The sequence below is a fragment of the Mchenga conophoros genome, linkage group LG17 (assembly GCF_057382185.1).
Source record: "Mchenga conophoros isolate Kocher_MC1m ecotype Shallow Benthic linkage group LG17, M_conophoros_male_GT1.1, whole genome shotgun sequence".
NCBI lineage: Eukaryota > Metazoa > Chordata > Actinopteri > Cichliformes > Cichlidae > Mchenga > Mchenga conophoros.
The window spans coordinates 3,462,035-3,478,172 of NC_140542.1; the positions used below are offsets into that span (position 1 = coordinate 3,462,035).

Below are 16,138 nucleotides of genomic sequence, written 5' to 3' on the forward strand. Positions count from 1 at the left end.
TTGAGTTGCATCCACTCCATTTTCCAGTGTTGTGCTATAATCCTGTGGATAACTGATATTCTGTGTGCCAGAACAGTCAGCTGATCTCAACCGTATTGGCCTGTTGTGAGTACAGCTGTAACCTCCTAGGACCTGGCGTCCACATATGTGGACATCACATTTTTGGGTTATTTAGACCAAAATACTCAATTTTGCTCTACAAGGGCCTGATATCCACTCACGAGGACATTATGCTGCTACTGTTCTATTGAAATTTCAAACGAATATGTGGCTCTCATTATTGTTAGAAACAAAAATTAGGTAAAAAAAAATAACTAAATAAAAAATCTGGTAAATCTTTATTTTTACATTCATCAGGTCCCAATCAGCCCAAATATGAAAGAGAAATTAAAAATGCATGCCGTGGAAGAGTTCGGGTCTTAGGAGGTTAAAGTGTGGAAAAAGCGCACATCAAATTAATGCAAGCTGTGGGAGCTGAAACGCATTTATATTCGGAGGTCTGCAAGACTGTGCCTGCGGCAGGTGGACTAAAGTAAAGTTTGAAGGACAAAATCATCACCTCTGAGTTTTTTTCAACATGTTTGACTACACTGTGTCCTACTCACTCTAACATTTGTTACATGAAGAAAAGTATGAGCTTTTAACGAAAAACATGACCTCTAATGGCACGCAGTTTGAATACAAACACTTTAAATCGTCATGTTGACAAGCATCAGTGATTGAGCTATACGTAACACTCTCCATGAAAGAGCCTCATTAAGACTCGTTATGCCTGCCCTTAGAATTAAGCGTCTGGATACGCAAGACTTAAGCCGCTTTGAGCTCACTTACCTTGAGGGACTCCTTTTTGGTGAGCTTCCCCCCAGACGCCGACACATCCTTGTCTGAACCATTGTACAGCTTTGTTTCAGACTGAGAACACAGGAGAGAAAAGGCAGATCTTGGAGATGTCACATCAAGATCTTTATTCTTCATTTTTATACTCAAATGAGAAAAATCTGTTCTTAAGCCACATGTTTGTTCATTCTAACGGTTAACACACCCTTGAAAGGTTGGAGACTTCCAGTGGGGTCACCTTAAAGACCCTTAGTAATACTAATGCTGGTAATCTGGGAATTTCTGTTCCAGGCAACTAAAAGAAAAATCGGTAAAATGCCTAATGTAGTCTGTAAAGTGCAAACGTAAATGTCAGCAAAGTTTTGCCTCTTAATGACAAATTGGTTACCTGAAATCACACAACCAACACAGTCTACTAAAACACGGGGACATTATTTGAGGTTAGCAGATCTTTTTCCGACCAAGCTCATGCGTTTCCATGGTAGAACCCAACTTAGCTCTGCTACTAGGACAAAGCTTAAAATTGCTGGTGTGTCTCTGCCAGATCCCGTCACATGCCAGCCGGAGCGACCTATAGTGGCCACATAGGTGTGTGTGTGTGAGCTATTTAAAGCTGTAAACACACACACAAGCAGTGTAGGTGACAGGATGGAGGTTACGTGATAGTAAGCAACAAAGCTAAAACCCTCCTTCCAAATCTTTTGTACTTTTCACAAACGTTCAGATTTATTTTGCTGAGAGTACGACTCCTGTGAGGACTGCTGTAAACCACAGCTTGGGCTTGATTCTGCATCTGAACTAGTCATCTAAGATGTCATCTGGATGTTTTTAATACACACACACATTATTTTAACTCTTGTTTTCCTCCTGGCAAGCCTCTGTGAGAGATTCTTTTAATCTCTAAATTAACCATCATGCATGGATCATCATCTCTTCATACTTCATGAAAACAATTTCATAGTGTCTGTGCAGTGACTCAGAGGAAGTCTCGAGACACCCACGTTTGCACTGACATATTTGATGAGGACCTCGACAGATAAACTAGACGAGCCTCCACGCTGAGCTCGCTTGAAAGACGGGTCGAGTCCGAATTTTAGTTGATAAATGTTTGATGTTTAGCAGCGTATGCGATGTATGATTCATCTCAATGTAGGCTCTCTCACGCCTTAGGCTAGACTCGGAAAAGGAAAGGAGATGTGCAGTAATTCCCTTATTCTCTGGTCTCATTACACACTGAAGCAACCCATCATTCCTTCTTAGCCTTTACGGTGCATCAGCTCAGTGGAGTGAGTTTTCTTACCTTGCTCTTAGATATGGAATGAGAGTCCTCTTTCAAAGGCAGTGGCAAGAGGTCCTCCTTCCCTCTCTCAAAACCTGTAACCATAAAGAAAGTCCTAAGTTCATCTGGTTCCAGCAGCACCTCCTTATTCTCTATTCCTGTTATTTTAAAACACTATCCAGGTGCACGAACCGTGGGCAGGTATGCTTGATTGCTGTCATATGAATGAATACTGAAGACTTCTCCAAATCTTATAAGGGGCTTCTGATTCCCAAAAAAGAACCAATCTAATAGTAAATACTACCAATGCCTATCAAATCACTTTCATACACATGATATCAAAATGACAAAGTCAGAATTATAGCCATGATGATGTTGTGATACAGAAATTCTGTCACAGACTTGCAGTCAGTCATCAACAATACGTCCAGTTCCAGTTGGCTTCACTCTGTATGGCATTTTCCAAATCTGTCATGTATGTTGTGCTGGTTCTTTCGGAGCATTGTTGGTGCAGCTATCTAACAAATAATATCACTTTCTTAGTGGTTAATATTCTAACAGTGTGTTCAATAAGTCTGTGCTTCAGTTCTGCTGAGTGCAGTTTTAGTGTTTTATGTGTATAATATTAGAGTTTGACAGTACTGACCGCGATTTGCCTAAAATTCCAAAATTTTGGAAATCTGTTTATGTGTAGTTATCCATCGGCTGGTGGATTATGGCATTCAAAAGATGTCATGACAACAGGACAAGCTGCACTCTGGTGGACAAACTATGCAACGTCAACATTGATAACATGGAAGGCTGATTCTCCCATCCTCTTCATTTACCAGCAAATAATAAGTCTATAATATCAGCCCGCTGATAAATGTGTTGGACTCTACTTAGTACAAATTAACAGTTGTTTGTGTCTCACACTGCATGTCTACAGTTTACGGATGATTATAACCTGGCACTCAGCCCTCTCATCCCAGTATGGTCACTACTGGCTCCAAAGAAACAACATGACAGCAGACAAAACGCTAACAGTGAAAATAAGCTAAACAAGCTGTCGTAAAACACTGTGAGTAACACAAATCTCTAAATACACTGATAGAAATAAGTTTGGTTCAACTAATCGCTGGACGAATCAATTTAGAGCCTGTATGTTCAGACAAAGTACTGATATCGAGTGTGTTAATGACGTATCACAATAAGAGGCATTAATCTTTATCCTCTATCCAGAATGTGCTTCTTATTCAAAAACAGACGTTTAAAGTATTTGTTACACTGCTTGTTTTAGAAATCCTAACTAACCAACAAACTTGTCTTAGCTAATAATTATGAGTTGCAGCTCTTTTTGCTCTCTTTTCCAGTTTTGTGACATGGTGACGATTTCAAGTCCAAATGTCTGCCTTCCTAACTGGAATCCCATTACATAATGTCACAGGAGCACACTGTCCTTTGAAGCCACTGGAGGAAAGCCAGAGAAGCTGGATGGCAACAAGCTAGCACCGGTGACAAGAGCTTAATCTGAACTGAGCTCAAATCTGCAATAAATTAGTTGCTGAAAGGAGCTAAAAGGAGTAGCTTTGAAAAGTGGACACAGAAAAAGTAGTAAGTTGTTGAAAGGAATGTGAGTTCACTACAGAGCTAGTGTGTCTTAAACCTACGCAGAAGGAAATTTTCTGTTTTTTATTTCAGCTCTGCTTTAGCATTTCTAATCCTAATTGCTGAGCCAGCTTCTAAACAATAAGCCAAACCTCATCAACAGATTCCCCACTAAGATCACTGCAGTGTGTGGCACACGAGGTCTCAAGGTGACAGTGAGCCTGTAAATATTTTATGCTTTCCTATCTTCAGGTCATCAGTATTCAGCTGTGAGAAGGAACAACTGCAGAGCTTCATTTCTAAGTGAGACATTCATCATGTGAACAGAAGTCAGATTCTATTTGAGCATCCATTCCCTTTAATAAAAAAAAAAGTGGGCGCGTGTCTTGCTGCAGCGAAACAGGACTGTATTCTTACTGCATGCCTCATAAGGTTTTTGTCAAACCTACTTTTTATCAGCCAGCTTTATTTGCTCTGAGTCTTCCATTTCCAGTAAAGCTTTTTAGCAGCTGCTTCCATGCTGCTGGTGCTTTTACGTGGACATAGAATACTCATGACAGCAGCAGCAGGCAAACTCCAAACCAGCATGTACCTTGAGATGGAACGTGCAGGAGTGCCTTTGTGTATTGGGGGTGGGGAAGGGGGGTCTACTTAGAAATGTATGGCTTGGAAGGCTTTTTCTCAAACAATACATTCAGGGTACGGAAAAGGGTACATCCACAGGTCAACAAGCATGCTGCTTGTGTAAGATTAATTCAGAATCAGCAATCACAAGCAAAATTTCCCTGCATAAATCATATCCATTCAACTTGATCTCCAGTTTTCTCCTGCATTAGACATCCAGACTGAGAACCTGCAAACATGACAGGTTGTACTTGCCTTCTCTCTCAGCCTGCGGACATGAACTGAAAACTAAACTACAAACATAAATCTTTTAGCTTATTTGTTTCGATCGGTGCAGTAGCAGCAGAAGATGCGGCTGAGAGGAAAGTGGAAGATGATGAAAGAATGATAAAAGGGATTCAAACAGTGAAGTTTAAATGAGGATGTTAGTCACTCAATTTGCAATCACTGATGAACAGAATCACCGTGGGCCACTGGGATGAAGTGCCTAATTTCAATTTAAGACACCTTAATGTGCCACTTCTCCACTCACACAACTGCGTCACCATGGAGCAGCAGCAAACAGAAAGCAGAGAGGATGATTTCATTGTATTACGGCAGCTTATTTAACGATTGTGACTAAAGACAAATTAAATATTAGAGGGAAATGTGTGAAGTTTACTCCATTTTTACCTGAAAATCAGACTTTCATTTTTGAAACTTGACACTTTGAGTTAAAAAAGAAAAGATCAGCCGGAAAACAGTTGACATGCTTGTTACCATGTCACAAATGTGACAGTGACACTGCTGACAGTCACTGTCTAATGACTAAGGTTAGAGTTCCTCTTCCAGGCAGAGACCTGAGAGACTGCCCATCTGCTAATGAGCTCATGTAAAATCAACACCTTCCAGTGTTTGTGTGTTTCTTCATTAATGTCATATCATGAAGGCACGGAGCGTTGTCTGTGACATGTCCTCTGCTTTTAATCTAGACAATCTCAGAAATAGAAATTCACCCTTGGGGGAAAGGTTTTAGCCTTTTTAAAATAAACTCAGATGAGCTTTATTTTAATATAAGACACTGCAAGAAGAAAAACCTCATGATAGTCAAAACTTTTGCAAGCAGATTGCTTCAAAAGAGCTCATAAACAAAACGACTACAAATGAGAAACATGTAGAATTGATTACAGAAGTGAGATGCAAAGACAATAACATGGGAATCCCTGTTATGTATGTGGCTGGAAATCAGTGACTGTGTGTTTGTGTGTCTGGCTGAGAGTGTTGGAGACTAACACACCACTGCAGACTGAAAGGAGCTCCAAAGATCTCAGTGTGCATCAAACATCATAGACTGAAGAGATAAAGAGACAGAGCGAGTGAGAGAAAAGGGAATTAAACAGCAAAGAGACAGAAAGAGCTGTATCCTGCTAAATCCAAAGCCTTTACACTTTTCTAAAATCCCTCACTGAATGAAATGAGACTGCATCATTAGAAGCACAGTGTACGTCAGACAGCAGACGCATTAGTAAAGGGTGAGCACGACAAAAACACAGTACTTTAACCTCCCTGGTTTTGTAGTTTGCTGCTTAAATGAGGCGTTACATCAGCATTCTTTGATATCCTCCAACCTATAAAAAGTCACTAGGAATTTGACATAAGCAAACCACTCATTTTCAACTTACATCCATAGAGATACAGGTCTGGCCCTGAAAGGTCCCTTCACTTCTAAGAATCATCTGCAGTGTTGGTATTCAGCACCTCAACTTGGAGCTACACCTCTGTTTAATGCAACCCTGAAGCTGCTTCTCCCACCAGAAGATGTTTTTATTGCAAGCACTTGGATTCCTACTACGTCACATTCATTAAATCAAGTTCATTTAAAGCTCATAAAACCAGATTGATCCAGGGAGTTAATCAATGCAGTCTCTAGGTTTCTTCAAAATCGGCTTACGCGCAGCTTTCTATGATGCTGCTCTATTATTCTGGTAGGAAATATGAACGCTGCCATGGCAACAGGTGAGCTAAGAACAACAAATCGAGGGGGGGGGGGGGGGGGGGGGGAGCCTGTGAGCAGAGTGACTTTTCAATTTCAGGGAAGCAAACTGCCTGAGTGTTTGCTACTGTGGGAAACCTGCCATAGCAACAGCATCTCTATGGTACTGGTGACACATCATAAAAAATTGAAAGACGTCTGGTTCACTGAAAGGGAAAGAAACACCAGCTGGAAAAAGTCATGGATACTGTTTTAGTGTAATTTAGTATGCGTGGACAAATCTGTAGAGTAGCTCAAAGCAGTGCATGAATTCACGTAACTGGCAAGGTGCTTTCAGCTGCTCCCTTATTTCCCAAGGGGTCACCACAGCAGATGGATGCACAACTTTGATTTGGCACAGATTTTACTTCCTGACGCAACACTCCCATTTGTCCGAGCTTGGGACTGGGACTAGGAGCACACTAAGGTTGTGACCTCTTGATTTCTTTCCTGATCTTAGACATGTAAGGCAAATGTGTTAACCACTACAAATTTAATTTCAAATGCTCTCTGTTCCTCCACAAAGACGTTTTTGCTGCATGTAGCTGCAATTGCTTTGCGAGGAGAGGTGAGGATGATATGCAGAACCAGCTAGCGTGGATTTGAATCACTCGATGCGTGCATTCATTCAGGTTGTGTTTGATGTTGACAGAAACTGTTTTATTCCCACAGTTACTGGACCACAGATGACATTGTTCAAATGTTTTCTTAGGCCAGGTCATCTTTCCCGTGACAACTGAACTAATCCCTTCATGTTTCGAAAGGAACTCCCGTTTAAACTAAAACAAATCGGCATAACTATGCATAGACACTGTAATGTGCCACTTCCTCTTGATAATCTAAAAAGAGTATCCTATCCACCATACAATGTGCTAGGTCATGCTGACCTGAAGATGAGCAGGGACTATCTAATTATGGACCGCAGGCATCCAGCTTTTTCCACTCTCTTATTAGTTTTGCCAAAGCCAAGTTTCAACCTCTAAATCAATTTCCGCTGCACTCAATCTCTGACTACCGAGGAACTAAGGGCGTGCTCTCTCACTTAGTGATGGGCTGATGAACAATACAACGTTTCAATACAAGGTTAGAGCATTAGGTGCAGCTGAGCCCAGGTTTCTTTTAAATCTCCAGGCCTGGTTGGTGGCCTTCAAACCTGCTTATTATGCAGCCTTAGCTTACCACTGCAAAAGCAGACACATAAACCTCTGATCCACAGTGCTGTACTTTTATCCTGATGTGAGGAGACAACAGCATATTATCTTTTAAAAAAGGTTGGTATTTCAAACAGGATGTGTATGGATGACAGAGAGGGCATTAGGCTGGTTGTATTACCACAGCTGCTGTTTTTTGTCTTGGTCTATTTATATTTCACCTGAGCTTATGTACACTGGCAGATGCTGGTACTGTTCCCCAGACCGCAGGTAATGACATTTTGGCTTGTCAGCTGATAAAGTGGGAGGAAGGTTTAGGCAGATCCAAATGTGGAACTCAGGATGGTGTCACGACTTCTAGTTTTATTTTTACTTTTTTATTTTATTTATTTTTGGGTTTTTTTTCGAGGCTTCCAAAACAACCAGTGGATATCTGACCCAAGATTTCCTGTTCCACCCACTAGCCATCGTTTACAAATAGAGATACATTAAGGAAGATAAGAAAAGTTGAAGGTTTTCTCTTAGTCACTATTCAGAGAGTTTACCTTCAGTTTCAATGAATCTATCGCCCCTTTTTAAGGTCGTGTTCTTTTCTGCTTCTAGGAAACTTCCAGAGTGTTTTTATGCTTGCCATGCATGCTGGGTTCCTCCCAGTCTGCCTCTTTCATTTTGTTTCAATTAGTGGAAGAGGACACAAAATTACAAGTATTCTCCGGATCTTCGTCCTCGCCTCAGGCACTGTGGACACCTCCACTTATAACTGCTGCTTGGTGACTCTGCCTTCATCAGCACTGATTGCCTTCAGAGTTTTGGGACAGCAGCTAACTATTTGTTTTAGCACCTGTTGTGTCTCACAAACACAAGTGTAAAGACAAAGCAGAGAAGAAAAATCTTCTATTTGACAGATTGAAACAAAGAAAGAATATTCATTAGTAATTTCGCCCTTATCGGTTTTGTTAAACAAAGTGTTTGTCATTGAAGTGGTACGGCTGCTCCTAGTAATGAAAATACAGAGCCCCAACCTCAAAAGGAAGTGAAAAGACTAAAAACACCAAGTCAGCTGGCAAGCATGTATTTCAGTGTACAAGGAATAACACACAACAAGGAAAAGTGTCTCAGAGGGTCATGTCAACTGGCAACTGGAGGAATGTGGGTGTAAAAAACAAAACAAAAAAAACATGTAGATATATTAAGAGATTGTCAAAAACACAGAAAATGAATGAGTCTACCCGTCTGCACCACATGTCTCCTGCAGCAGAATGTCTAAAATAAAGATGAATGGAGCTAAGGCTGGGAGCTGACTGTGAGAAACAGAGTATGACTCAGACGATGTCTCGTAGCTCCAAATATACACGTAGCTGCAGAAGCTGCTGTTTTAAAGGGGAAAGAAGCAGACGCAGAGCCACCCGAGGAGAGCAAGACCACCACTGTGACCATGGTACTGACATGGCTCAAAGTGCTGAACTGGGAGAGCTGCACACTAAGAAAACAGTAGAGGACTGAGGTCGTTGTGAAAGTCTGAATCACACAGTATGATGCTGAAAAGAGTTTGTGCACAGTAGGGCCGGGCTATATCGTACCGTTCACGGTAATACCGGTGTAATTTTGGGCAACGATAGGAAAATGAAATATCGCGATAGAATATGTGCAGTGCCTATGTTTACATACGCACATGGCGGCGACTGAGAAGAGCGAAAGCGGATCGTTGAATGAAACGGATGAACCAGAACTGGTTTGTAAAAATGCTGCAGCTTCACTGGTGTGAAACTGGTTTAGCTTTCGTCCATCAGATACACAACAAAGCACTATTTTTGGTAGCGCATGCTAGCGGGCTGTCGTTATTACCGTGTTGTTTGGAAAATACGGCGCACTTCAAATCAATCCTTTGATTTTTCTGAAAGTCGACAGAGCCCCTTATAATCCCGTGTGCCTTATGTATGAACTCTGGTTGTGTTTACTGACCTCGAAACGATTTTATGTACACGGCGCTCGAAAATCTGTCAAATGTTTCAGTACGACTTTGCTAAGCTACGAAGCCGCACCGCTTGATGGATTGTTGGAGCATTACGGCTATCATAGGCGGAGCCTCGCGGAGTGATACGTACTGTGCTTCAACATAATGTTACCGTATTGTGTGTGTAGAACCTCTTTTTAAGTTTTGTGGATATTATACAAGGTTATGCTGAGGATATGTCGGCCAGTTTCCACTGGAAATGCCTTTTGGTTAAACTGTCAGCGAGGAATTTGCATTTGCACTGTTACATTTTTATAGAACTTTAATGCACATAAAAAACAGCTGCTTGTTTCAGTGAAAATACATTGATGGGGTTTTTTGCACTAATAAAGTTGTGGAGTTGTAAAGTATTTTGTCTAGCGTCAATTATATCATCAGTTATATCATCATCGCAAATTTTCAAATGTATATAGTGATAAATATTTTTGGTCATATCGCCCTGCTCTAGTGCACAGTCAGCCTTTCCTGGATTCATAAAGGTTAAAACGGTTACTTGTGAAAGTGGAACAGAGGATGTTCACTCTCTGAAAGCTCTTGCGCCTGCCAGCTGTCTGCCTCCAGGTTTACATCATTTTCAGCAGGATAAACAAAAGGAAGTGAACACAAAACTGATTTAATCCTAAATGTTCTCTGGGATTAAGTGTACTTTCAAAAATAAGGATTATCACTGCACTCTAATAGAGGTATCACAGGAACCCGCGTAAAGCTAAACCAGTTGAAGTGAAGGCTATCCCCTGACTCTGTAAATGGTTGTGTGTGTGGCTCTGAAAGAGGGGAGAGCAGGAAAAGTCCTCTAAGACAAGCATCATCTCTCAACAATGACCAAGCAAAAAAGAAATGCATACGTAGGATAAAGCCCAGTGCTGCACTCTTCAAAGAGAAACAATGCCTGTTGCGTTGCCTCTAATCTTTTGACAGCTCTGTTGTTGACAGCAACAGTGTCCTCTGCTCTCGTTGCTAGTTGATTCAATGTGCCTCAGAGCTGAGGCAAGTTTAAGTTACAACCAATCAAAGTGAGTGGCATGGTGTTTGATAATGACTTATCTTTCAACTTTGTAATCCCCTGCTTTGAACATGAAGCAGAATGATTTGAGTCTTCATATGTTTCAATTCATGTATTTGCTGAATGTTAAAAATGACTTTTTCACTGAGTCAACTGACACACTTATGCAGTGATTGTCTGGGTGTGAGAATAAAAGCAGTCGACACTATAAATGCCTTTGAGGAAAACCTAAAAGCATCAAATAATGTACCCATTTTAAGAATTCTGGTGTTTTACCCCATCCAAAAGTTTGTCTCTGCCTTCACACGTATCCCTTCGAAACACCTACAAACAAATCCTTCTATGATGCAGTCGACAGAATCGGTTCCTTTCATGAATACATCCCATTGCACAGAATTTAAGGTGGTTCTCGAAACTCTCAGGACCACAGTAAACCAATACCAACAGTACAACTACTGTATTTAGGACACAAGGCCAAAAAGTAGCAGAGGTCAGAAGTCAATCATCTGCAAACCTACTAATAAGCCTGCATCACTTCCCAGCGTTGAGCTTTGCGAGACGTTCCACGCCATTGTGCACCCACCTGGCAGCGAGATGGGTGACAGCTCGTTATAGCCCCCGAACGAGGCATTGCGGATGAGTTTGCGTCCGTCCGGGTGTGGAGGTCGAAGCGATGCCGTCCCGCCGCACGTGGAGAAACGGCGACGACTAAGCAGGCCTTCCTCCTTCATCATGGGGCCGGCAGGAGCTCCCCCGACGGGAGGGGAGGAGTGAGGGGTGGGTAAGGAAAACTTAAAGGTGGAAGGTCGAAGGGTATCGGGATACAATCCGATCTTCCCCACACAGCTAGTGTGCAAGCGAATATCCCAACCAGCAACACATACACACACAAACAGAAACACAGAGCGGTTCAGATAGCAGGCATTGGACCGGTGCAGTCGCTGCTTTCCTTTACGCTTCCTTCAGCCGACTGCTTTCTTCCTCCCTCTCTCTCTCTGCCTCCCTCTCTCTCACTCAATCTGTGCCCTGTGAGTGTGTATGAAAGCAGCAGCCTGTAAGTACTTAATAACGAATAAGCTGAGCCCCTCCCACTCCCTCTCCTCGGGATGGGTAGGGGAGCCGCATCTTAGCTTGAAAACAGCCCTTATGTTCCGCATCTCATCTTTCACTTCAGCTCAATCTCTTGCTGCGTCTCTTAGTCATTATTTCAGATTCAAAGGGACACTTCACCGCTTTTCAACCTTACTCGGGATTAGTCACTGGGGTGGCATGTCTCTGACGTCTACCATACTTATCATTGTCAAAATATTTCTCCAGCTGAATTTAGTGTCGTCGTTCAATCCTTTGACATCAGCAGATGACGGTAAATTACAGGAAGAAATATGAGGATAAGGATCCCTTCATGCCCTCACAACAACTAATGAAGACACAGAAACAAATTAAAGGGATTAAAAATAAATGTAGTTAACATGGCAAATAATAGACTTTTATAAGGCACAGATGCCAGATGATAAGCTCAACCTCTTACCAATACTCCTGGCTAACACAGCAAAGTAGAAAGTCTTGCTGTGGAAGCAGCTGTGGCATCACTGCTGTTAGCCAGCATGACAGCCACTGCGAATGAAAAGGTGGGATTGCCAGATAATAGTTTGATTCATCTACTCTGCCAGCACTGAGGCAGGGTTGGGAAAATATTTAAACTGTTGAGTGTTTATGTTTGCCAAATTCTGAGAAGGTCAAAGCTGCATTAAAACATTTAACAGTAATTTAGAAAATTTGGGTATAAATATAGGACTCATATTCAGCTTCAGTCCATTATAAACGTATTACATGATTGCCACGTGGTCAGCAGACATCTTAGTCTGAACGTTAGAAAGTAAGAAATCAATCAGTAGCTGTTGTTTTTTCAGCAAATGTCAATTAGCCAGTTATCAAAGTTTTAATTTTTGATTTTCCTTTTGCACTGAAGCAAGTTTTGTTCACAAATGTATAAGGTCTAGAGTTTGTTCATGACCTTCAGAATAAAAAGTAAAAAAATGATGACCACGTTACTTAATCAAACTCTCCTGAAGCTGCTGCAGAGTCAGTGGCTTCTAGGATGGTTTTTTTCACCATTGCCCTTTTCTGTTTACATTTAATATGATGGGCAAATGTGAATCCAAAAAATATCTTCTTTGTTAATACTGTGATTATTCAGGCTGAATAATCATTATTCAGATGTTCTAATTCACTAACTGACCTAGCTGTGTCCCCCCCCCCCGATCCATGGGGGGGCTAACGATTACTAAGTCACTCAGGGTACAACAGTGATGTTTTAATCACTCAGTTCTTGGTTGTTTTGATGGAGACACATGCTGAACCATTCTTTGAATGCTCCGCTATGCTGGTCTTCAAAGATTAGTAAAAGAATATTCAATTCCCTTCTCCATAGCCATCAGAGAAGAGGCAGTGTTAGACTGAAGATGGGAACGGTGATAATTCAGTCCAGCATCGAGCTAATGACTTCAAATTACTCGAAGCATTCACAGCAGTAAGCAGGCAGGGTTAATAAGAGCATGTCTGTACAGTCGATGTACACCGTGTTGTCCGGATTTGTTTAGTATGACTGAGTCAGAAAAGCTTCCTCGCTGGCTGCTGCTGCTTTAAATGGCCAAATTAATTTGCAGTGAAATGTCCCTTTTTCATTCCCTATTCTGTCTGACAACACAAATAACTACAGCTTGTAAACCATACCTGCTATGCTATAACGAGTCATCAGATTGCAAATATGTACACACACACACACACACACACACACACACACACACACACACACACACACACACACACACACACACACACACCAGATGCTCTGAGGACAGAAGGAAGTTTGTTGTCACACCACTGCTCAGACCACCCTTTTATTCCCACATTGCACAGGGAAATAAGAAAGCCTGTCAGCACTGCCGGGTTAAGCTTTAGTGTTCAAAGGCACAGAAGGCTCCGGGCTGCAGCGCGGCCACTGAATGCCGCATTGAAACATGTGCTTCTCCTGGACACAGGTACAGTAAATAGAGCTAAAACCAGGTGCATTGTCTGTGCCTGTAGGTGACACTGACTGTGAAGTGCTTTGTTGGCACACATCTGTGACACACTGAGCACTTTCTATAAATGGTACCTCTGCACCATGAATCTAGCTGACCTCTGGTCTCGTCTGAAATCCGACAGAAGCTGATACATGTGGATTATTTTAGATTTAGTTCTCTTATACACGCAGTGAATGTGTTCAGGATTTTTTAAAGGATAAACTTTTTAGGTTCAAAGCTGAAGGCCAATGAAAGATAAGTGTCATCAGTATGGTTCATATAAACACAGTCACTGATAACTCGTTTATTTATGTAAGAGCGAAGGAACACATTTGGCCTGGTCTTAGATTTGAAACCCAACACTGAAGAACATTATCAGCTCTTGTTCCTTGCAGTCTTCTGCCACCTTTAATCTCACCCGTCCTATTCATTCTTTCATTCTAGACCTTTGCAAGGAATCTAGAAATCTGCTGGCATCTCACAAAGCCTTGCCTGCCAGCTGTCCATGGACATTTCAGCCGAGATAACTTGTGAAGTACTTGTGAGTGTAATCCCTTCCAAAACATCTGTCCCTAACGTAGCTAATCAATCTACAGCTGATAAATGTGAGCGCTGCCTGCCTCAACCGTGCTTTAATTAATACAGCTAATTAGATGGTCTGCGTGTATAATTCACATCCTAGACCTCATTAACCTGCTTGCAGAGGAGGAAATGCCCATTTTGGTTACTCCAAAGGCATTCTGAGTCACATGATAGTCTTTTTCTAAATTTAGTCATCATCTGGGTCATTTTCCCAGCTATATCCAGGCTACCCAGGGCAGACTCTTCATACATTCAAAAGAAAAGAACAAAAGCCCCACCTTTAATTAACAAGATGTTTCTGTTTTATAATCACATGACAGCCTGGGCTATTAGCTAACAGAAGCTTTTCAGTAATTTTACACATTTGTTTCTTATAATTTAAGCCTGACACTACACTTCTGTTTCCTTAAATATCTAACGGATTAAATGTGTATTTAAACTTCTTTATGTCTGTGAAGGTTCTCAGTCATCCAGGTCATCGTAGTCAAAGGAGCTTGCAAAGACTTCTTTAAGTTGCTTGAAGACGTTTCACCTCTCATCCGAGAAGCTTCTTCAGTTCTAAGGTCAAATGGTGGAGAGTCCCAGATATAAACCTAGTGGGAGTTTCCCCCCACAGAGGGACAAAAGGACCCCCTGATGATCCTCTAATCGCCTGAGCCAAGGTGTGAAACTGGGTGTGGGTCCCAATCAGCCAGAGTTTCGGGTGTGTTCATTGTGAAACCTGGCCCCACCTTATCATGTGAATTCCTGAGGTCAGATGGCCCAGGATGTGAGTGGGCGTTAAGGCGTCTGGGAAGGGATCTCAAAACTGGATTATACATGGCAGACAGTTGGTGTCGTAAACCACCGCCTCTGTTCAAAGATGGTCGCTCACAGTGGACATAGATGCTTCTTTCACTCCTCTTTCAAACCATCTGTCCTCTCTGTCCAAAATGTGAACATTGGCATCCTCGAAAGTGTGACCTTTATCCTTAAGATGCAGATGGACTGCTGAGTCTTGTCCTGTGGAGGTGGCTCTTCTGTGTTGTGCCATGCGCTTGTGAAGTGGCTGTTTGGTCTCTCCGATGTAGAGGTCTGAGCATTCCTCGCTGCACTGTACAGCATACACCACATTGTTAAGTCTGTGTTTTGGCGTTTTGTCTTCTAAACTTCTTTACACTGACAAAGAGGAGTTTCACTGGTAAGGCCTACTCACACTTTTGCACTGAGGTGACAGCTGCTTTTGAGTTAGTGCTATACAAGTGACACTGAATTGAATGAAGATCAAAGTGTTCATGACACTGTACGTGGCCCACAACGTAAAATCGGTATGATGTCCTTGTTCTGTTTCGTCATCAGGAGAACTGAACATAAACCGTCTTGAAAGCCACTGAATGCTGCTTTAAATTTGGAGATAAGGATCCAGTGCAACCAATACAACCATGTATGTGACATTTACTTAAAAAAAAAACAGAAAAGATATTCTTGTCATGCTCTGGGATGTTTTTGATGATTACTTGGCACGTTATGATAGGCCATCATTGAGGCACAACTTTACATTTGATCAATACTGTTTCTATTAGCTGCACATGAACTTCAGCTGAAGATGGTGAATATTCTGCATTGTGATGATAGCAATAGAACACCACTGTTAGCATGTCAGCTCGAGATGTTCCTATGGCTAAATACGGCCTCAAAGAGCCACTAAGACTCTTAGTCTTATTTGTCCAGAGCAAAGTTGCTATTACATTAAGTTGATCTGACCACTGTTGATGCTTTACATGGTGTCACGGTTCAAAACAAAGCAAAGTTCATTAACTCTCCTGTTATTCTTCACTATGTTTGCAATAAATACAGCTGTTTGTTGAGTTATTGAAAAAATAAAAGTCAGAAGTTATTATCATGTTTTGTAGTCAATCACAAAAGTGAACAAAAACCTATTGATAGAATAGTAAGACTCAAACACCTTCAAGAGTCACACGCAGTAAAACATCTATAGTCTTAGA

At 41.6% G+C, this 16,138-nt stretch overlaps 1 protein-coding gene across 11 annotated transcripts in view; it reads right to left on the reverse strand.

The window, feature by feature from the left end:
- The window catches only part of osbpl8 (oxysterol binding protein-like 8), a 107,140-nt gene that overhangs the window by 15,262 nt on the left and 75,740 nt on the right, over positions 1 to 16,138 (reverse strand). For 9 of the 11 annotated variants that reach the window (XM_085250914.1, XM_085250910.1, XM_085250911.1 and 6 more), the window contains 2 exons: positions 2,138 to 2,211; positions 832 to 912 (listed from right to left, as the gene is read on the reverse strand). In XM_085250914.1, coding sequence (XP_085107040.1) covers positions 832 to 912; positions 2,138 to 2,211 — 155 coding nt within the window. Of the gene's footprint in view, positions 1 to 831; positions 913 to 2,137; positions 2,212 to 11,089; positions 11,353 to 16,138 lie in introns of all 11 variants that reach the window. The other 2 variants (XM_085250913.1, XM_085250916.1) reach the window with 1 other exon arrangement.